Source organism: Sphaerulina musiva (assembly GCF_000320565.1).
Source record: "Sphaerulina musiva SO2202 unplaced genomic scaffold SEPMUscaffold_2, whole genome shotgun sequence".
NCBI lineage: Eukaryota > Fungi > Ascomycota > Dothideomycetes > Mycosphaerellales > Mycosphaerellaceae > Sphaerulina > Sphaerulina musiva.
This window is the reverse complement of record NW_016017384.1, coordinates 2,737,264-2,758,383: the sequence shown is the minus strand read 5'-3', so window position 1 is coordinate 2,758,383 and position 21,120 is coordinate 2,737,264. Positions and strand designations below refer to the sequence as shown.

Here is a 21,120-nt window from a genome sequence, read left to right as displayed (position 1 = left end):
ACGATGCTAGAGTTCTTATCGCCCAGGAGGCTACAGAGGTTTCCCAAGCGCTTCTTAGTACTCTAACTTCACAGGAGATCCTTAGTGAAGACCGAGAGCAGACGAAAGATCTTATGGAACGGATCAGTGACTTAGATGCGATTAGCGATGACGAGGGTGATGTAGTAGAGGAGCCAAGGCGATCAGTACGCCTAAGCTTCAAGCTTGCGCAAGAGTGCCTCCGGGATGCTACGAGACGATTATAGGGAGATTGCTTTAAGCTTGTATGAAGTTTACCTGCCGACTATATTTGCCGACCATATTTCTCAAGATTCAAAATATCACAACTTGTAGCATAGCGTATATATAATCCTGAGCTTCTTCATTCAATTTAACTATAATCTTCACTTTCGTATCTATATCGGGTTTATATACAGTTTCTTTTCTTATGCCTAGTCCAAATAAATCGCTTCTTCGCTCTCGTTAGGGCACCCGGTTTCTAGGTTTTTTATTTCTATATACGAAGATTCAATACCTAATGGGTACGCAATACCCACTGGGTATCGCAATACCCACTGGGTTTGTACCCAACCCGATGGGTTGGGTATACCCAGCTAAATACCCATACCTATTGGGTATTGCCAATACCCAACCCACCCCACATACCCACCAGGGTGGGTTGTACCCATGATGAGGCCTAAGGTCAATATACTCCCTAAGGAAGGTAACTCTATAATTACCCCCTATATCCCTAAGGTACTAGCTAGTTCTAAGAGGAAGAGGACTAATAATAATAGCTCTACTAGAAAAATACAGAAACTGGTTACTATAGCAAGACTTATAACCCTATCCTATATTAAAAGATTAGTTAAAGACAATAAGAAAATAACTAAGACAGCTAAGGATCCTACTACTATTAAGGAAGTACTAAGTAGGCCTAATACAAAGATATAGAAGGAAGCTATTATTAAGGAATAGAACTCCCTTATTAACTTAGGATATATTAAGCTCCGCCTAATCTAAGATATACTAGAAGGCCGGATACTATTAATAGGAAAATAGGTCTTTATAATCAAGAGACTTCCTAATAGGATAATTAAGAAATACAAGGCTAGGTAGATAGTAAGAGGCTTTACCTAAAAGAAGGGAGAAGACTTCCTTAAAACCTTTGCTCCTACTCTAAAGGTAGTAATAAGCAGAGTTCTCCTTATCCTCTAAGCTAACTACTAATAGAAGAGAATCCAGATTAATATAGAGATAGCTTTCCTAAATCTACTATTAGATATTGATCTTTATATTAGACTACCTAAGATAGCCTACCTCTTTATTAAGGACCTAGAAAAGTATTTGATCAAGATTAAGAAAGGACTCTATAGACTTAAGTAAGCAGTAGCTCTCTAGTACTATATAGTTAGAGATATACTTACTAAGATAGGCTTTAAGAGATTATTAAGTAATATATGCCTGTTTTTCAAGAAAGATACCTTAGTCCTAATTTATGTTAATAACTTCTAGGTATTTAGGAAGACAGAAAAGGCTATTTACTCCTTTGTCAAAGGAATAAAGAAGGAATATAATATTAAGACAGTTAAGACTAGCTTGTTCCTTAGGCTCTAAGTTAAAACAGACAAGTATAGCAATATTTCTATTAACTAGACCTACTATACAAAGGAGAAGCTTAAAGGTTATTAGATAGAGAATTACAAAAGTATTAAATACCTACTTGTTTAAATAATAGACCTACTAGAAGGAGAATATACTAAGGAAGATTTTGCCCTTTTTAATAGGTATATTAAGGAGCTTTAGTACCTTACTAACTAAACAAGACCAGACATTGCTTATACTACTAACTACCTTACTAGATTCTTATCAAACCTAGGACTAGCCTATTTAGCTATAGCAAGGTATATCTAGAAGTATATCTCTAGTACTATTAACAAAGGCCTAGTATATAAGAAGAACAAAAGTAGAGTTATACCTATCTAGGTATTCTTAGATACAGACTTTGTAGGGGACCTATCTACTACTAAGTCAATATTAGGACTATTAATTCAAATAGCTAAGTTACCTATTGTCTAGAGATTAGTACTCTAGAAAGAGATTGTCCTATTAAGTACTAAAGCAGAATATCTCGTATTAACAGAGGCAACTAGGGAAGTTAACTAGCTTAGGAATCTTCTTAATGAAATTAGTATCTTTATAGGTACCTCCTACTAGAGCATTAATATAAGAGTAGATAACTAGTCGGCTATTGCCCTTGCAAGGGATTATATTAACTTAAAGAGGTCTAGATATATTAACCTTAGGAACTACTACTATAGGGAACAATTGGCTAAAGGATATATTACTATAGAATACATTAGGATAGATAAACAACTTGCTAATAGTCTAACTAAAGCAAAAACTCTAAACTCTATTCTCTAATCTACCTACTAGATAGGGATCTGATTAAATCTCTTAACTAACTATCTCAAAAACTTTTAGGACCTACTTAACCAACTTACTTTTACTTTTACTATTAACTATTACTTCTTACTAGCACCTTTACTAGCACCCTTACTAGTACCCTTACTAGTACCCTTTCCCTTACTAGTACTCTTGCTAGTACCTTTACTAGTATTACTATAGCTAGAACCCTTACTATTGTTATTACTATCCTTATTAGAGCTATAGGACTTAGAGTATTAAGATCCTAGACTGAACCCCTAACCCTACTCTACTCTCTTAATATACTAAGTAGCTACTATAGTAAGATAATTAGCAATTACCTAGGCTCCCTCTAGAGTGTTTTGATTAATACTATCCTTAAAAGGGATCTTAAGGGAGGAACTACCTAAGCTAGAGGTAGCTTTCTTAGCTCTCTTTAATAGACTACCTTTCTTAGAGACTAGTCTATAAACAACAGTATAGGAACTAAATAAGCACTTACTAAAGTAGTTATAGAAACTACAATTTATATAGGCATTCTTAAAGAATCCTTTATCCTTAGATAACATATACCTAACAAAAGGACTATTGCCCTTTTAGTATCGCTTATAGGCTATATCTTTGCTATTAATAACTCTATTCCTAGAAATCTAACTAAGAAGTGCTAGGAGGTAATTAATATTTGACTTAGTAGAAAAGTTGTATATCTTGTTGTTGTCTCTTAGGGTAATAGTATTAAAGATGTCCTTATTTAAGAGAGAAATAGTTTCTTTAGTTCTAAACTAAAGAGGAAGATCCCTAGTTTAGCTAGCTATATAGATAGTAAGGATATACTATTAGATCTTCTTAAGCTTAGGCCTATTAATCTTAACCTAGTTGTCTTTAGACAGCTTAATTAGAAAGGCAAGAGCTGTATTAGCTAATAGAGTGTTAGGCTACTAAGTTAGGTTGTTAGTTAGTACTCTATTATTACTACTATTACTACTACTAGAGCTACCTCCAAATATAGTTAGGGCAGGTATAGGGGATTAAGTAGCTATAATATAGCTAAGAACCTTTAATATAGAGGTTGTTTAGATGTTAATATAGGAAGTTTAGTTTAAAATAAAGAATAGAAGAGAGAGGAGGGTATTAAATACCCTAGGGAATATATTATAGGGCATATAAATAAGGTATTATAATATAAGTAAATAACATATTAGGTAAATGCATTAGGAAAGTAACAAAGGCTAACAAAGCTACTAAAGTAAAGTCTTTAAAGTAAGGCTTTAACAAGTAATAAAGGACCTAAGGGTAGAGGCCTATTAAAGACCTATTAAAGAAGAGTTAAAGGAATTAGACCAACTAATTAGAGATAGTAGTTATATTCTAAGGTAATTGATTACGGGCTATTATAAGGGACAATTATTATATTAGGTAATGCTTAGATTAAAGGGGAGTATTGTAATCCCTAGATAGTAGGAGGCTAAGGCCGAGTTAGGCCGAGGGCTAAGGCCGAGGGTAGTAAATCTCTAATAGGTAGGAAATCTCTATATAGAGATTATATAGAGATTAATAGAAAATTATTATAATAGTATTAGTAGTATAATAGTATTAATAGTATAAATAGATACAGACACTGCCTTAAAGAGGCAGTAGTTAAATAGATTATACACATTTAATTATACCCTTTTGCTCTATACCTTCCAAGTTACAATAGTTTGTAGGTGGTTGGCGGCACCGGAAAATGCCACCTCCATATGATGGTGCGAACTGCAAAAGCTTGGTGTCGAGGCGAGATGCGAACGTCGGCTGCGACAAGAGCGTCCAACGCGTCGTGCAATCGAGGTGGAAGGCGAGCAGGCGATAGCAGACTGATGCACAAATCGTTGCCGTGATGATAAGGTGGTGTATCCTTCTCCAACCGCCAGCCATAGAGGCTGACGAAGTGATGAAAGAGTGTTCGTGTTCGAAGTCGGCGACGACGAGGTTGGCCAGCAAAAATTCCCCCAACCTGGCCCCCGAAGGAGACAGGATTCAGTTGCGGTCCGCGCTGTGCAATGCAGCCGCTTCTGAATGGCTCCAGCATTCTTGAGCGCCGGATACCTTGAGAAGGTAAGTATGAAGAAGAAAGGAAAAGAAAAAGAGAATGAAGAGAAGCTGGAGACCGTATATATAGAGGATGAAAGCGGGCTCGGCAACGGCCCGCGTCAGCCGCAGACGGAAGAAGGCGCGCGCCTCCCGTCGGAGTAATCGCGGTGGAAATCAATGAGGCAGGAGCATTGGAGGTCCAGCCATTGCAGGAGCAGCCAGCAGGAGGAGCAGGAAGCATCCATTCCTGACCTGACCTTGGGTACAGGTACCTCTGGAGGTAATGAGTGATACCTAAGTGGTCTGTAGGGTGCTCCAGTTGCGCGCCTGGTAGCACTTTCCGTCTGGTAGGCCTCTTCCATCTCTCCTGCTCGTGTCTCACCAGTGACCATAACACTCCACCGCACCAAACAATAACAATATAGCATCGACGAAAACAAGAACAATCAGACACCAATGTTTGCTTTTCCGCTCATTCCTCCTCAAGAGGATCCCTCTTCCTTTCTACGCACAGCATATCGTCCACGCGCCGAATCACCGCCTCCACAAGCCGGCCAGAATCAACAGCAGGCCCACCGCGAGCGCCAACGACGCGATGAAGAGCGCAAGTTACATCACGCGCGTAGTCCACTCGCTCTCCTCGCCGCAGACGAAAATGCCATCGAAGCGCGCAAGAACGCTGTTCGCATGTTCGGCTCCCACTGGATCAGACCGCCTGGGGTCGCAAAGACCCTTCAGGCGCAAGAGGAGGAGATCGCTGAGCGGCTCGAGCAGGACGAGTTAGAGCGGCAGGAACGAGGAATTGCCGATATGCAAGCTCAGCAACAACAGGCCGAGGCTGAGGCTGAGGCAGAACAACACGCCGCTGCCGAAGAAGCTGGCGAGCTGGAAGAAGAGCGCGATTTGGATGATGACATTCCTGACGCCGATGCCTCTACTGTGGACGTCACCTTCAATGAAGATAGTATGGTGGAAGGGAGTCAAATAGAAGCCAACGAGCTGGAAGAACAGTTTGCTGTCATGGAAGAAGCTGAGTTGACGGGCGCGGCTCAAGACGAAGAAGATTTGGGCATGGAGATGGAGCGGGACTTGGACGATTCTGTGCCTGAGGCTGGAAGCTATCAGCATACCGATACGGAGCTAGAGGAGAGCGATTCATCTGATGGTTCCCAATCCGAAGTAATATCGACACGACCGGCGAGGACAGGTATCCCAGCCAGCAGGGAGAGGTCGATGCTGGCGCCCGCGATGGGAGGTGTGGGATTACAGGAGAGGATGCGAGCGCAAGTTTCTGCAGCAGATTCGCTACCGCGCAGTCCCGGAAGTCTGAATTTGTCGAGCTCGCTATTAGACAGTTCGGTGCTGGCAGGCAGCAGTCCTGTTGTGCAGCGCCCGAATAATGGTGGGAGACAGAGGCCTGTACGTGGTAGCTCGAGAAGAGGTCGGTACAGTTGAAAGTGTAAGGAGTACTGACCAACTACCTCTATGCAATTGGGAAAAACCTTAAGGTGTCCTCACTTTTGCACCTTTCGGGCCATGGTACTGGTTGTCGCTGTACGGTGCACCTCGCCGGCACGATGAAAGTGAATACTTCAGCATATACATAATACATCGAAGTGCGCTCTTTGCAGAAAGTAGAAGCATCACAACTCCACTGCAAAAGTCAAGTATTTGCAACAACAGCAACGACAAGACAACTTTTATTGCACCACTGTCACCACAACAAACACCACTACCACACCACTACCACACCACCACACCAACGATCAGAACAGAACGAAGATGTCTTCCTCTTCGTCTTACTCCTTCAACTCGTTGGAAACTTCACTCCGAGCCAGATACCTGTCTCATGTCCCAACTGCTCCAAGCCCTTTCATCAAGAAGACAAGCAACACAAACCTTATTACACCAGATGCCCAAAACCAGAGCCATCCTGACATCCGAGTCACCGGGGCCCACTGGCGCTCTATCTACCTCGTAGCTTTGATCAACTTCACACGAGCTACCGCAGCACGTGCAGCTCTTGCATCAGGGGCTACTGCTACTGCTACCACGACCCTTTCGGAAGGCGAATGGTTCCGAGGACTCGTGCCGCTGATGAACAGCAGCAGCACTGTCATCGTCGAGAATAAGAACTTGAAGTCACCAGGAAAAACGTCTTCATCTGCTGTAGTCTTCGTTGACTTCGGGACTGGGCCTGATCTCACTCTTCCTTTTGAAATGAAGCACAGCTCCGAGTACGACGGCGAAAACGACGGCGACAACGACGGCGACAATGACAGCGACAACGGCAGGGACCAGAGCCAGGAAGACGATGCAGCTACCGTCCTCACACACGGTATGTGGTGTGACTGCGCTTCTACTTTCAGTTTGGAGAGTGAGAAGCAGCTCGACCAGGGTAGTGTTCATACTACCAGCACCATTCCTGCCGCTACTACTACTGCTGAGAACGTGTTCTCGTGTTTTCTTGGCTTGTTGGGCAAGAAATGTTTGTTGGCGAGAGTTCCTCGCGTGATCTGATGACTACCCCGAATCGAAATTGATTTGGGGGTCTCGCGGTCAAATTGGGATGTTCTGTGGGATGTTACGACGAGAGAAGTACATGTGACAAGCGTGAATAAGTGGATAACTATGTAATGTGTACTTGTATTATACCTTGTATGCGGTTTCTGAGTGCATTTCCTTGCTCGTTCCATGTGTTCCTTGTGCACTTCGAATACTGCCAGTTTTGTAATGGCCCGTGGCTCGTGAGAAATGAATCGCAGAATCACGGCGTCAAGACATACAGGTAGGTGAGGTACATGTGCCTGATGTGGTCGTGGATTCTCACTTGGCGACACTACCTGTAATTAACCTACCTTAGGTAGGTACATGTACTTTCAATTCTCCATGTAGTGTGTTTCGAAACTTGATCCATTCATGTTGCTATCAGCGGGTGAGTACGCAGCCTGCCTGCCTGCCTGCCTGCTCTACTCAAGCACGATAGCTTTGCACTACAGAGCTGAATGTCTGCGATAAAACACAAGTCTGCTAGCAGAGGTGCTCATGGACATCCGTAAGGTCATGTCGGCTCTGATCAGGTACAGTAGTCTTCTTCACAAGTTGAAACACGCATCATCATTTTGCTTTGTGGCAGCAGGGCTGGAGGATGATACTACGGCCGTGCCCTAGGAGCGATATGCACCATCTCCCTCTGACAATGTTGATAGACACGGAATGCCAGCAATCTTCATGGCTCATTCGCACACTGTGCGCTGTATGGATCTTCACGACGTCAGCGTGCCCAGCACCAGCCGACCTTCGACTTCGCTATCGCCTTTTATGTATCGTTCCGCTGTCGCAACTTCCTAAGACCTGGCTGCAGACATATCTCTGAGCTTTTGAATGATCACATCACACGACTCCATATCTCCCGCATCTTGCCCTCCTTTTGTGCGCTGCCACACATTCTCCGGCAGTGCCTTCTCCAGCTCATCCATACCAGGCTGGTAATTTCTGACTTGGCTGCTCAAGGCATTGATGGCCTTCTTCCGTACACCCTGATCCGCATCTTCTGTAGCCAGCTTGGCCAACTTCGGCACTATCCCCAAGCCGTTCGCATGTTCTTGTGATTTGACATTATTTTGCACGGCGGTGCTAATGCACAATGCAGCATTCTTCCGCATCTCTGGCTCTTCGTGGTCGAGTTGCTGTATTAGAGGGTCCCACAGCTTGAGCGGGTCCAGATTGTTTGCATTGTCAATCTGCTCAATGAGCTGCTCGAGGTTGTCCCATGCTGTGAGTTTGTTCTCAAGGTCGACTTTGTCCATGGGCGCAACAATTGCGTGCATTGCGTCCTTCATGCGATCAGCGTCCGATGGTCCTCCCATAAGCTGCGCAAGCAATTCCGGGTTGAAGCCTTTGGTTGGGTCCCGGCGTTCCCCAGCAGGCGCATCGCCGCTATTTGCGATGCCCCATTGTAAAAGTGAATTAAGCCCGTCGGCCATGGTTGTGGTTTGTGAACGGCGGGGCGCAAGTCGATGCAGCCAGCGAGATGTGTATGTAGAGTAGGTGAAGTTTCGTTTCTGTGGTCGAGACTGCGCGCTGAGGTGTTGTTGGTCGTGATGGAGAGTATTATTGATGTTGACTACTGCACTCCATCAAGGGTCGTTGCTAGTTGCGACTGCCTCTGACAGCGAATTCTCGACAGCACTAGCCGATTCGAGCGGCTTCTCCTACCTTCTCTTACCTTCCCTGACCATTTGTCGATTGCGCCTGCCCGACACCAGGCTCGACACGTAGGCGCCTGTCCCTCTGGAGGCTCATGGACAGGCCTGAGGCACCATACACGACGGCATTGTATCTGTATCGCCTTTTGCCGTCGTGCCTTTCGTGTAGGAGGGTGTCGAAAATGAGAAGAGGTTCGAGAACGACGCCCACCTTTCGAGGCCGCCCCGCCAGACCCCGCTAATGCGGCTCCAACCCTCGCTAAAACCGTTCAGGATTGGCTATGCGTTCAGATGTGGTGAGATGAGGTGGCGGGACAGCTGTGCGAAATTCATCGTGCGAAGCTGACGCAGAATGGACCGCGCGGCACGGCGGACGTGATGGCGAAGAGGGAGACGGGTCGTGATGTTCTTGGTAGAAGGCGGCGTCGGGCGGCGTCAATGGCAGTCATCAATGTCTGTACCTGGAGAACTACCTTACACGTCCGGAAGGGGAGGCAAACCATGGTCTTGGCGCACATAAGTCCACGCGTTCGGATGGAGGCAGCAGAATGAATAGCAGCAGCAGCAGCAGTGGGCAGCCATCAGCAGCCCCAGGCAGCGACATAGCAGTATCTAAAAAGAGTCTGCATCGTGCGTCCTCGCCTAGACCTCAATTGTTGTGGCAAGTGCAGTGTTAAAAGTGTTTTCGATCTCGCCGCTCTCTCCGAATCGCCCAAACCGCCCACCGACCTGCACAGCTGGCTCGTGCGGATATCCTTGCGCTAAACACCTTCCCTTCTTCTCACCGACCACCACCCAGCTTTGGACTAACTCACAACCTCCACTTCCACTTCTCGACTCCATCTCTCTCACCACCCACGCACCATCGACGTGAGGCCTACCCGAGCACCCACGCACTCTTCAGCAACTCTATTTCACCGCAAACACCGCCGCCATGGAGGGTAAGCTCGAGGAATTCCTATTGTTGCCCGTGCCTTGCATACCTCCAATCCACCCCTAGACCGACTGCCACTGCCCAAAGCTCATTGCGCTGACTCCCATTGTGATCCACAGAAGAGGTCGCTGCTCTCGTCATTGACAATGGGTAAGCACGCGCCTGCTCGTCGCCCACCACCGCCGACGACACCACGAGTCAGCTTCGCTCTCGACGTCATCAACAACACCCACGCGAGCGAAACGAAGCGGCCGGTGGGACACTCGAACGCGAGGAATAGAGACTGACCGTGATGTAGCTCTGGTATGTGCAAGGCCGGTTTCGCCGGTGACGATGCGCCACGAGCAGTCTTCCGTAAGTGATAATAGAACCAGGACGAAGAAGCGCGGGGCGGAAAAGCTGACATTGGGACAGCTTCCATTGTTGGACGACCGCGCCACCACGGGTATGCGACTCACCCTCGTCGAGTCTGTCGTTAAATTCTGACAAGAGCATAGTATCATGATTGGTATGGGTCAAAAGGACTCGTACGTTGGTGATGAGGCACAGAGCAAGCGTGGTATCCTCACACTGAGGTACCCAATTGAGCACGGTGTGGTCACCAACTGGGATGACATGGAGAAGATCTGGCACCACACCTTCTACAACGAGCTTCGTGTTGCACCAGAGGAGCACCCAGTCCTTCTCACCGAGGCCCCCATCAACCCAAAGAGCAACAGAGAGAAGATGACACAGATTGTCTTCGAGACTTTCAACGCACCGGCATTCTACGTCTCCATTCAGGCTGTGCTCTCCCTGTACGCCTCTGGTCGTACCACCGGTATCGTCCTCGACTCCGGTGACGGTGTCACTCACGTCGTGCCAATCTACGAAGGTTTCGCGCTTCCACACGCCATTTCCCGTGTCGACATGGCTGGTCGTGATTTGACCGACTACCTCATGAAGATTCTTGCTGAGCGTGGATACGTCTTCTCGACCACCGCCGAACGCGAAATTGTTCGTGATATCAAGGAGAAGCTTTGCTACGTCGCTCTCGACTTTGAGCAGGAGATCCAGACTGCTAGCCAAAGCTCGTCTCTCGAGAAGTCCTACGAACTGCCCGATGGACAGGTCATCACCATCGGCAACGAGCGTTTCCGTGCACCCGAGGCTCTCTTCCAGCCATCCGTTCTTGGTCTCGAATCTGGCGGTATCCACGTCACTACCTTCAACTCCATCATGAAGTGTGATGTCGATGTCCGCAAGGATCTCTATGGCAACATCGTCATGGTAAGTGCTGCTTCCGTAAGCTTGGTCTCCTTCAACTAACGTATTACAGTCTGGTGGTACCACCATGTACCCGGGTATCTCCGACCGCATGCAAAAGGAAATTACCGCTCTTGCACCATCCAGCATGAAGGTCAAGATCATCGCACCACCGGAGCGCAAGTACTCTGTGTGGATTGGTGGCTCCATTCTCGCCTCGCTCTCGACCTTCCAGCAGATGTGGATCTCAAAGCAAGAGTACGACGAGTCTGGCCCATCCATTGTCCACCGCAAGTGCTTCTAAGCGCGTACTGCGTAGAGTTTTGGCAATCATTGCGCACACGGTACCGGCAGCGTCATGAGCGAGTGATGGGAATGGCAGTGAGTAGCTGGCTTTGTCTGAGGACATATCGGTTGCTACGATGTAGCATGGCAAAATGGCGCGTTGGCAGAGCGAATGAGGCGAGATGTGATAGTACAGCTATTCGGCTCTAGGCGGGCGGGCGCCATCTTGCTCGACTAGACTCAGCATTTGCTACTAGACTCCGGCTTTGTTATGCTTGATGTATGGCCTCTTATGGCGAGATGACAAAAGAAGAATTGTACGCTTTCCTTGACCCACTATCGCGAAGCCCTCGTGTGAAGCTCGTTCATGGAGCGCATACCAAGAGTGTCTGTGCACAGCAAAGTAGAATAGTCCTTGTCCGTTTGTCCGCAAACTCAGTCATGGCATATAACATGCCCGCACCTCCTATACCATACATAGTAGTTGCAATTCATGATGAAGCATTGCTATGGATCTCTGCTCCGCGTGTGGGTCACCATCCTAGGAAGTTGAACCTGCAGCTCTGCAGATGTGACGTAAATGGACTTGGTCTTCCGCCAGAGGCGAATTGCTACATACCTACAGACATGTACCTCATGCAGGTATGTACAGTTTCTTACTACCTTAACTGCTTACCGCGAACCCTCTTCTAGAATTGGACGTTATGCGCGATCGTAGCACTCAGATCACGCACCGTATTACCTGATCTGGCGACCTACTTCACCTCGCCACGAATACAAGGACCTCTCGCCACTATGGCCTCCTCAAGCGAGCAGAAGAATATTGTCATCATCGGTGGGGGTATAATCGGCTGTACGAGCGCATACTACCTCACTCGGCATCACTCATACGACCCCAGTAAGCACAAGGTCACAGTACTGGAAGCGAGCGTCGTCGCAGGGGGCGCGTCCGGCAAAGCAGGTGGATTGCTGGCGCTCTGGGCGTACCCCAGCAGTATCGTTCCCCTGAGCTACAAGCTGCACCAGGAGCTCGCGAACGAGCATGATGGCGCAAAGAGATGGGGCTACAGGGCGGTACACTGCGGGTCTGTTGATTGCATTGGTCGACAGCTGCCCGAGAAGAAGGCCCAGGACGAGAGTAGTGCAGATGGGACGAACGCGAATGGACAGTATGGCGCTGGAGGCAAGGTCGACGATGTGAGTCTGCAGAAGAACCCACCGAAGAAGAAGCAGAAGAGCAGTGCGAGAAGAGACGCGATGGGTATTCCAGAGGACTTGGATTGGCTTGCACAAGATTCACTGAGGTCATATGAGGAGATGGGAGATCCGAGTACCACGGCACAAGTTCATCCAAAGCTCTTCACACAAAGTATGGCAGACTTGGCACAGGAGAAAGGTGTCCAAGTGAAGACTCATTGCCCCGTAAAAAGCATCAATTACCACAACAACGGCTCTGCCGTCGAGAGCGTCACATACACAGACACCAGCACGGGTCGAGAAGAAACCCTCCCGGCAACTGACATTCTCCTCGCCGCCGGGCCCTGGACCAAAGAGCTCTATCCCCAAGCCCCCATCGATGCCCTCCGAGCCCACTCCGTCACCATCCAAGCCAACGTCTCGCCCTACGCACTCTTCACGCAGATCAAACTCCCTCCCCAATTCCCTACCTCCACGTCCAAAGGCCCTCATAGCAATACCCTCGTCAGCCCCGAAATCTACGCTCGACCCAATAATGAAATCTACGCCTGCGGCGAAGGCGACACGTCTGTGCCCCTACCTCCCACATCCGATCAAGTCGAAGTCGACCCGACTCGCTGTCAGGATATCGTAGATTTCGTCTCGAGTATATCGGACGAGTTAAGGGATGGGGAGGTGACGGCGCGACAGGCGTGTTATTTGCCGAGTGTGCGAGGGAGTTCTTCGCCACTGGTGGGTGCGATCTCGGGTGTGAAGGGATTGTGGATTGCGGCGGGGCATACTTGTTGGGGGATTCAGAATGGGCCGGGCACGGGGAAGGTGATGAGTGAATTGTTGATGAAGGGGAGGGTGGAGAGTGGGGGAAAGGGGTTGCTGCGGGGTTTGGATCCGGGGAGGATGATGGTTGGATGAGAGTGATGATGAATGAGGATGGATAGATATTCGTAAGCAGATCTACCTAGCCATGATTTGCAATGATCAAAAAAAAAGAGAGAGCATTTTCTCGTCCCCTGATTTTATACCTGTTGTACAACAAACCGCCCGTCGGAAATTTCCTTCTTCTCCTTCTCCTCCTCCTCCGACCTGATCAAATGAAACGTCTCCTGTCTCCCCACCACCCACTCCCAATCCTCCTTCTCCTCATTCCAATAAATATCCTCCTCCAACGGAAACACCATAGTCAGATTCCTCTCCTCAACAAAATATTCCACCGACAACTCCACACTATAATACATATTCCTCAACAACGGCAAATCCCCCAACACCGGAACTCCCTCTTGCAAATTCGTCATACCGATTAACGTCCCCGCACTATGTCCCCAATCCCCAATCGGATGCGAATAAATTTTCCCCCCCGAGATATTTTGCGCCTGCATTTCTGCCAGCGCATGCGAGAGAATCGTGTTGCCCGTTAAACCGGGTTTCATGTGGGATACGAGAATATCTTGCAGTCGGTTTCCTTGCTGTAGGCCTTGCAGGAAACTTTGGGGGATTTTCCCGTGCGAGTGCGGAGGGAGGACGTAGGCGAGATGTTGCGTGTCGGTGTTGAGGCCGAGGGCGGTCAGTCCGAAGTCGACGTGTAAGAGATCGCCGTGGTGGATGATGATGGATGGAGTTTTTTTGGGAGGAGAGGAAGGGGGTTGGGAAGAAGTTGTCATCCAGCCGGGTAAAATGGTTACGTCGGGATGAAACCAGGTGGTATAATTGAGAGATTGCAGTTTTTCTCGAAACCACCATTCTACATCTTCCGTGGAAGTTTTTCCTGGTGTGATGACACGTTCGCTGAAGCCTTCGTCGATGATTGCCCAGGCTGTTTCCATGAGCTTGTGATACCACGACAGCCGTGATGCGGGCATGGTGGCAATATACTCGACTGCGACCAGTGGCGTGGAAACGAAGCGGGTTTTCCATGGTAATGGAACTTGTGCGAGAAGTTTTTCATATTCGCCGGCGTGGAGGCCGCCGGAGAATGCAATGTCAGAGTCTACGTTGATGGCGATGCTGCGAGGATCGCAGAAGCGTAGGACATTGTGTAAATTGGACCAGACCTGAGGAGTATTGTCGATCCAGGTATGCGACTCGCAGCCCTCGAAGCTGTCATCGGCGAAGAAGATGGAGAGCGTTCTTCTTCGAGCGGAAAACTGCTCGGCATGTTTCATGGACCAGAAGACGGTTTCTTCACCATATTCGCGTTGACTGATCTGGTGGAGGGTCAGTCATGGGAGCTGATGGGCGCCGAGGACGTGCCTTTGCTCACGATCCAGGCGTCGACGTTATGCTTGCGGAGGATGGCAGGAATGTTTGCCATTCTCTCTTCTCGCCAGCCATCTTGAATCTGAGCCTGCTCTCGTAGTGAGGGAAGATGGTGAATGCGAGGAGTGGAAACGTCGGTCGCTATAGCAAGAGATTGCAGCAGGAGAGCAGCGCTAACTAACCACTTGAATTGATATAACATCGTTGTTAGTCACATGTAGTTAGCTTAGCATGCCGTTGAAGTTGAAAGGACTTTGATGAGGTTGGAGAGTAGGAAGTGTGATAAGGTCATGTTGCTTCTAGTACTCCACCTTCGCCTGGCACCATTCGGCCTAGCCCGCCGGCGTGAGAATAAGGTAGATATCATTTAAGCATATCACTTCCAACAGCCCATGGGCCATGGCAGTTAAAGTCAGAGTTGGCGATTTGTTGATACATAATTTACATTCCGCATCGTAGCGGAGAGGTGCTTGCGATTATCCATCTTCATCAAAATCGGCAAAGGGCCAGTGCTGCACGATCATCTCACGCTCGTGGTCGCTCTCGGCGAAGCCTAAAGCCATTGCTTTAACCTCGTTTGCTGCAGCCACAGCATAATCATATTTTTCGAACGAGACCCAGCAATTGGTGCTGATCCCAATGCCGTCGCGCAACATCCTCATGGTCTTGTCCATCTTTTCTTGTTCTAGACTCTTTCTCACCGTCTCCTCTGCATCCTTCTCCTGGAATGAAATCGGACATGGTGCGGCCTTGTAATCGCTTTCGCGTGCAGTCCTCATGAACTCAGACCAGCATTTTGCAACCAGTGCGAGATTGGCTTTCAGCGGGATACTGTTTCCCTCCCAAGGCTCGACAGCAAGGCAGTACAACCTCTTTCGGACGAGTCCTTTGTCATGGGCCAAGGCGTCGTAATGGGAGCTCAGCTTCGTGCACGTGGCTTCAGTGTAGTAGAAATGCGTGAGCCGCCGCCGATAGAGCTCGATTTCGCTCTTGCGGTCGTCTTCGTCTAGCTCGTCAAGGTTTGAGGGGTATTCGGGCTTCTTCAGCGCTTCCGAATCTGGATCGCCGTAGTTCTGAAGTGACTGAGGAATCCCAGCATGCAGAAACAAAGGCAAGACACTAGTATGCTGCTAGTCGATGATGCTGGTTATTTTACAGTCGTCGTCGACGAAGATGTTATTCTGATTGAGATCTGGGTGTCGTATTACTGGCTTGCAGAGCCAGTCTTGGTGAGGCACAATGTACGCAGCAATTTTGAGATAGTTCTCAAGACTGCTCACATGCTCGCCCGGATCGACCTTGTTGTAACCAAACATTTCGCGGTATTCCCCGTCGAATGGCAAACGTGGCTTGCCGTGTGTCTGCAACGCTAGTTCTTTCTGAGCTCCGCCTTCGAGGACTTGTTGACAGGTCATAGCTATAGCATGATAGATCAGCTCTCTCATCTGTGCGATATGAAGCTTCTGGATTGCACACCTGCGCTTCTCGAGATTTCGAGCTGACTCCGCGTCTCGAACCAGTATTTGAGAGATACGTCCGGACCGACGCAGAATCGTCCAGCCTCGGCCTCTAGCTTAGCATGACCCATATGCTGGGGCAGATCGGCTGTGTTGTAAACACTTCCATATGCTGGAAAAGAAATACCGAACAGCTTGGCTTCTTGATCAACGATTGATCCTAATACTGTGACTCTTTCCTTGTCCGAAAGCTCATACCAGATGTCGCCTAGACATCGACCAGGTACCTTCTCCATCATGATGTACTCCGAGCCGACGGGATTATTGGCGTCTGCAGAGTATCCGTACACGATCGGCGTGGGAACACCATGTCTCCGAACCAGATCCATCGTTGCCACCTCACTAGCAGTTGCGAGGAGCTTTGGCTGTGTGGAAGGGTATGGTAGACGAGCGATGACCTGGAGACCATCTCGCATAGTAAACTCGAACACTCGGTTGAAGCCACCTTCTGCCAATTTGCAGAATGATTTGATGTCATCTTTTGTTCGATTGACGGATTTGGCTGCAGCTTCGAGCAGAGCGGATACGTTGAATATCAGGCGTCTCTCGTCAAATCTCTTCTTTTCGTTGTATCTGAGGCACAATTAGCTCGACGCTTCGACCTTGAATTGCGCCAACGGACAGCCATCTGCCAGATGTGTAGTTGAAGATCTCGCTATCGTGTGGGATCTGTGCCGCAGCCGCAGCCGTGGCAGTGGCAGTGAAAAGTCGAATTTCATGATGAGACTTCAATTGCGTGGTCGAGAAAAGCGGGTGCCAGTGAGTCGCCAGGCGTAATACACGACGATGGCTGTTGAAGCAGAAGGCCATGACCAAAGAAAGAAACATGTACCTATTTATATGAGGCCGGCCGTCTTTTCTTGGCAGTTAGAGATTTACCCGAAGTTGATATGAGCGGAGGCATCGGAGCGGAGCCTTCATCTCCCGGTTCGGACCCTGAATCAATCAATACACCATAGAACTCTACCGACTTGTTCTACCGATCTCGCGACATTCACACACCTACAACAAACAACTCTCACTCCCACACGCGCCGGCCGTACCAACACCCTCGCGAAGTGCCGCGCCATCACCTACACACCATACCACACAGCATCTCGAAACCTCCTTCTCCTCATCCTCCTTCTTCTTCACCTGAATTGATTGGATTGGATTGATCACTACTACAACCATGGACTTCTCCGACTCCACGACGCAATACACAGCCGGCCTCTCCCTTCTCGCCCTGACAGCCGGCTTCCTCCTCTTCCAACCCACGGGTTTCGTAAAATGGTTACAAAAGAAAAACTACCAATACGAAGTCACTTTTTCCCTCTACATGCTCACTCCGACCGAGAAATTCGTCTTTAGTACGTTCCATTACCCATCCCATCCCAATCCACTTCTCTACTTTATGCAAAGAAACATCCATTGTAAAGCCCCTTTTTTTCTACTTACTTAAACTAACCTTCCTCTTCCGCACAGATTCCATCCTCTTCCTAACCTTCTCTCTCCTCCTCATCGCCAGCGTCATCTACCTCCCGAATCACATCATGACCATGTCGCGACGAACATACTACTACTTCGCCGGCGACGCCGCTCTCATGGCGACTTCACGAACACTATACGGTACGGCCACGCGCGCCGCAGATGTCGCGTCCGAGTGGGCGCAAACGGCGTATCAGACGGCTTTTAATCGGACGGCCGTGGAGGCCGTTGCGCAGGAGGGGGGCGCGAGTCAAGCGGCCGCTGCTGCTGCGGGGGAGAGTGTGGTGGAGACTGTGAAGCAGATTTTACAGCAGCAGCAGCAGCAGCAACAGCCGATTGGGGTGTAAGAGTGGAAAGGAGACGACCTTGAAGGCGGGGTGGGTTAGGGGTTTTGAACACTAGGTTGGGATGAATTGCCGTTTTGAGCGAGGCGTTTGGGGATATCGGACGGATATAGAGCGTGGCTCTAGGTGAACAGGAGACTAGAATATATATATATTGACTGTATATGCACAGTGTAATACCATGATTTCCGCAAACTATGTTGTGGTTCAAAGCATTACCAAACAACAGGCAGCCCAAAGGTTGAATCAGACGAGTACACTGCCAATATCGACTGCCGAGTCGTGGGACCCTTTTCTACTGATCTCGTAGCTGAGAATCGAATGATCAGCATACATCAACATCAAACGCCACCGGCACTGGTCCTCAGGCAACAGTGCAGTACCTTGCTGCACAGGAGACGTGGCGATACCATGTAGAGGCTGGAATGGTCTGTGCATTTGCTGTTCTTGTTCATCGAATGGCAAGATGTGCTCAATGCGCATTGCATACACCGTCTGCCTCCTCACTTGATACATGCTATGACCCTTCTTGGCGAAATCCTCTCCCATTGTCACGGGAGACGACGACGACAACGACGACGGCAATGTCGTACGTTTGAGAAACCTGGACAGCGACAGGATCATCACCCGGCCTTTTTGTGATGCTAGAACAACTATCCCGATCGCAGGGATATAACAGTGCATGTTGAGGCGTTCAAACGCATTCAGCCAACCGTGTTCTGCTGGAACAAGCTGCTGTAGCGCATTGTTGAAGCCCACGGTGGGCGTTTGGTTTGAGGGCGGCTGTAGGAGGTAGACGCTTCGCACACTGGCATGGAGGATGGGACACGGCAGCCCTTCGCATACGCTGCGCCGTGGGTACGCAACTCGAGGGTTGTTGTCGTACATTGATCGTCCGTACACGTGGTCATCGCTCTCATCGTCCGACGCGAATCCCACAGTGTAGGTGCGGAAATCGTCAGAGTCGTAATCGCTATAGTCGTAATCGTCAGAATTGTCGTCGTGGATTTCCGGGTCAACATCGTCGTTCTCGGCTTCCATCATGGTGTTATCTGATGCTGAGACTGCTGCATTGTCTGGAGAGCTTGCAGCCTCCCGTGCTAGCTGTGAGCTGGTACCAGCACTGGCGATGGACGTGGAACGCCTCTCACGACTACGCCGGCCACACCGCCTGCTCGCGGAGAACTTGGCCGCACAGCGTGGAACATGGGACACCGTGGCCGAGATGTCCCAAAATGGCGGGTTGCCATATAAACCTGGCACTTGTTCACCTGGCAATCGTTCACCTTTTTCTAGGCCAAGAGCGGCGTTCATGCTGTCTTCCGGTATGAAGGACCTCCTGTCGAGAAAGAAGATACCCCAGCCTGCGTTGAAACGATCGTGCGACTCCAAGTAGTTCGACACGGGGGCGAAGCGAAACGTTTGATACGTTTGCATAACATCCAGGTCGATGGCTCGACAATTACCACCAATGTCCGTGGTCAATAACCACCGACCCTGAGGGTCGTCGCCCGTATTGCAAAAAGCGACATGGGGGATGTTGGACGAACCATTGAAGACTTCGAGTGTGACATCCACGGTTCGATCTTGGCATGTTGATGAAGCTGCATCATCGTTCGAAGTGACTTCTCTGTTAGTTTTTGACTCTCGAGCCAAGCCGAACCTGAAGAGCGAGATCCGGTGCGTATTGGCACTCACGGCGATCAATCGGGCTTCCGCATGAATTGCCAGACCCCAGGCCGACTGACCTACATTAGCTTGGAAGATGGCCTTGACTTCTTCTGCTACAGGACTCAGACTGCTGCCCACTTCCGCTCGCCTTGCCACTGCATGCATGACGTGTCGAACGAGCCAGACTGAAACATCTCCGTCATCTCTCACAGCGGCAACGACCTCTTCATTGCCCAGTCGTTCCACAACGATAACGTTGATGTAATGTGGGTGGCGCGGATCGAGTGTCCCTCGAAGGCCAGGGCGTGAGGGCTGCGATGGAACAATCAGTGCAGGTGCGTGCGGGAGTGCCTGCGTAGGGTACTGTGGCACATAGACATAGATGTCGGAGCCGTAGGCGACGAAGTACAGATTCTGCTTCTGACTGAAGGCCGTCTGGGAGTGGCCTTTAGCAATGAATGACGATCCGGGGCGTGGCAATTGCACACTGACATCCCGCCGTGGCACATACCAGGTTGCATCTCCAGTGTGCTGTCGGAGGGCTCTCTAGGCAATCATTGCCTCGCTGTCGCGTGCCGAAACGGTCTTTGTAGTTCTGATACCCTGTCGACGCCACCATTGCTTCTGCGAAGCCGCGTTTGCCCATGATGGTGCTGCGTAGAGGTGGAGCGGCTCCGCTGGTGGTTGCCGACTCTGGATGGCGCTGGGCTGGGCTGAGCAGGGCAGGGCAGGGCAGCTGGCAGTAGATGGCGGGCTGCCGAGGGTGATGGAAGGTTTTTTTCCTGTATCCAACAACGACGACGTGCTACAACTTCCAGACGTGGTGTCGTGTCTCAAGCTTAGGTATGCCCTCGCACGCTGTGTCGCTCCGCTGTGAGCCAATCACCGCGCGACGAAGGCGTGCTCGGACCCTGCACCTCTCCCACTTTTTCGATCGTGCTCTTCCTGCGCTGCCGGTGTCGACTTCATTCCTAAAGGAGATGTTCGTCGCCATCACCACCCGGCGGCCTACCAGCTCACGGAGGAGAGCATCGGCCGCCAGGAAGCCCGGATGCATCGTCTCTCGCTGGTCGGCTGTCGGCGGTTAGCGGTCAGTGGCCAGCGGCGGTGCCCGCGTCGACATGGCTGTTCTGCGAGACCTGGCGCACAATAGGAACGAGGCAAGCTGTCGTTCGAGGGAGGGGAGCGGACGCAGTGCAACATGCAACATAATGCTCCTAATGGTCGACGACGACAAGGTGCAGTAGGGAGAGGCGGAGATCAATGTGCAGCGCGCGCACTTCATCACTGTTACACAGCGGCCTAACCTTAAGCCCCAGCGGCCACCCGCACGCCCGCTCTCTCGCCCTGCCAAACACTCCTCACTCTGCCCCTATCTCTCTCTCACTCTCTCCCTCTCCCTCTTCTCCTCTGCGCTGGCTGGCTGGCTGTATACATACATGATACCTGGTCGCTGCTGTGGATTGCCGCTCGTCTACGGGCATGGAGCCACTCAGCCAAGTGCCGGCCAAGTAGCTAAAAAC

General features: G+C 49.6%; 9 protein-coding genes across 9 annotated transcripts; 4 read left to right on the top strand and 5 right to left on the bottom strand.

Moving 5' to 3' along the window:
* Positions 1 to 4,096: 4,096 nt before the first annotated feature.
* SEPMUDRAFT_114927 (uncharacterized protein) lies at positions 4,097 to 4,474 on the bottom strand (the record flags this gene model as incomplete). The annotated part of the gene is made up of 1 exon (XM_016901116.1): positions 4,097 to 4,474. The coding sequence occupies one exon, from the start codon at positions 4,472 to 4,474 to the stop codon at positions 4,097 to 4,099; it is 378 nt and encodes a 125-aa protein (XP_016763980.1).
* A 458-nt stretch (positions 4,475 to 4,932) lies between these two features.
* Positions 4,933 to 5,391, top strand: SEPMUDRAFT_10484 (uncharacterized protein; the record flags this gene model as incomplete). Its single annotated transcript, XM_016900555.1, has 1 exon — positions 4,933 to 5,391. A coding segment is annotated over one exon (459 nt), but the record flags the coding sequence as incomplete, so codon positions are not given.
* A 1,747-nt stretch (positions 5,392 to 7,138) lies between these two features.
* SEPMUDRAFT_147625 (Hsp70 nucleotide exchange factor fes1) lies at positions 7,139 to 8,601 on the bottom strand. The gene has a single exon (XM_016904423.1). The coding sequence runs from the start codon at positions 8,460 to 8,462 to the stop codon at positions 7,824 to 7,826; it is 639 nt and encodes a 212-aa protein (XP_016763978.1). The 5' UTR covers positions 8,463 to 8,601; the 3' UTR covers positions 7,139 to 7,823.
* Positions 8,602 to 9,439: 838 nt separating this feature from the next.
* SEPMUDRAFT_147624 (Actin, gamma) lies at positions 9,440 to 11,483 on the top strand. The gene is made up of 6 exons (XM_016904422.1): positions 9,440 to 9,625; positions 9,738 to 9,768; positions 9,917 to 9,972; positions 10,033 to 10,063; positions 10,116 to 10,887; positions 10,937 to 11,483. The coding sequence occupies exons 1-6, from the start codon at positions 9,619 to 9,621 to the stop codon at positions 11,165 to 11,167; spliced, it is 1,128 nt and encodes a 375-aa protein (XP_016763977.1). The 5' UTR covers positions 9,440 to 9,618; the 3' UTR covers positions 11,168 to 11,483.
* A 297-nt stretch (positions 11,484 to 11,780) lies between these two features.
* On the top strand, positions 11,781 to 13,349 carry SEPMUDRAFT_147623 (FAD dependent oxidoreductase). Its single transcript, XM_016904421.1, has one exon. The coding sequence runs from the start codon at positions 11,944 to 11,946 to the stop codon at positions 13,255 to 13,257; it is 1,314 nt and encodes a 437-aa protein (XP_016763976.1). The 5' UTR covers positions 11,781 to 11,943; the 3' UTR covers positions 13,258 to 13,349.
* Positions 13,350 to 13,361: 12 nt separating this feature from the next.
* Positions 13,362 to 14,805, bottom strand: SEPMUDRAFT_61157 (uncharacterized protein; the record flags this gene model as incomplete). Its single annotated transcript, XM_016909551.1, has 2 exons — positions 14,603 to 14,805; positions 13,362 to 14,546 (listed from the first exon to the last, which is right to left on the bottom strand). Exons 1-2 carry the CDS (start codon positions 14,798 to 14,800, stop codon positions 13,362 to 13,364), a joined length of 1,383 nt encoding a protein of 460 aa, XP_016763975.1. The 5' UTR covers positions 14,801 to 14,805.
* A 269-nt stretch (positions 14,806 to 15,074) lies between these two features.
* SEPMUDRAFT_131459 (uncharacterized protein) lies at positions 15,075 to 16,925 on the bottom strand (the record flags this gene model as incomplete). The annotated part of the gene is made up of 4 exons (XM_016902426.1): positions 15,075 to 15,655; positions 15,755 to 16,015; positions 16,075 to 16,688; positions 16,738 to 16,925. The coding sequence occupies 4 exons, from the start codon at positions 16,923 to 16,925 to the stop codon at positions 15,075 to 15,077; spliced, it is 1,644 nt and encodes a 547-aa protein (XP_016763974.1).
* A 219-nt stretch (positions 16,926 to 17,144) lies between these two features.
* SEPMUDRAFT_147621 (uncharacterized protein) lies at positions 17,145 to 20,814 on the bottom strand. Its single transcript, XM_016904420.1, has 3 exons — positions 20,109 to 20,814; positions 17,580 to 20,032; positions 17,145 to 17,464 (listed from the first exon to the last, which is right to left on the bottom strand). The coding sequence occupies exons 1-2, from the start codon at positions 20,241 to 20,243 to the stop codon at positions 18,173 to 18,175; spliced, it is 1,995 nt and encodes a 664-aa protein (XP_016763972.1). The 5' UTR covers positions 20,244 to 20,814; the 3' UTR covers positions 17,145 to 17,464; positions 17,580 to 18,172.
* On the top strand, positions 17,145 to 20,814 carry SEPMUDRAFT_81033 (uncharacterized protein). Its single transcript, XM_016910262.1, has 2 exons — positions 17,145 to 17,464; positions 17,580 to 20,814. The coding sequence occupies exons 1-2, from the start codon at positions 17,287 to 17,289 to the stop codon at positions 17,927 to 17,929; spliced, it is 528 nt and encodes a 175-aa protein (XP_016763973.1). The 5' UTR covers positions 17,145 to 17,286; the 3' UTR covers positions 17,930 to 20,814.
* Positions 20,815 to 21,120: the final 306 nt, after the last annotated feature.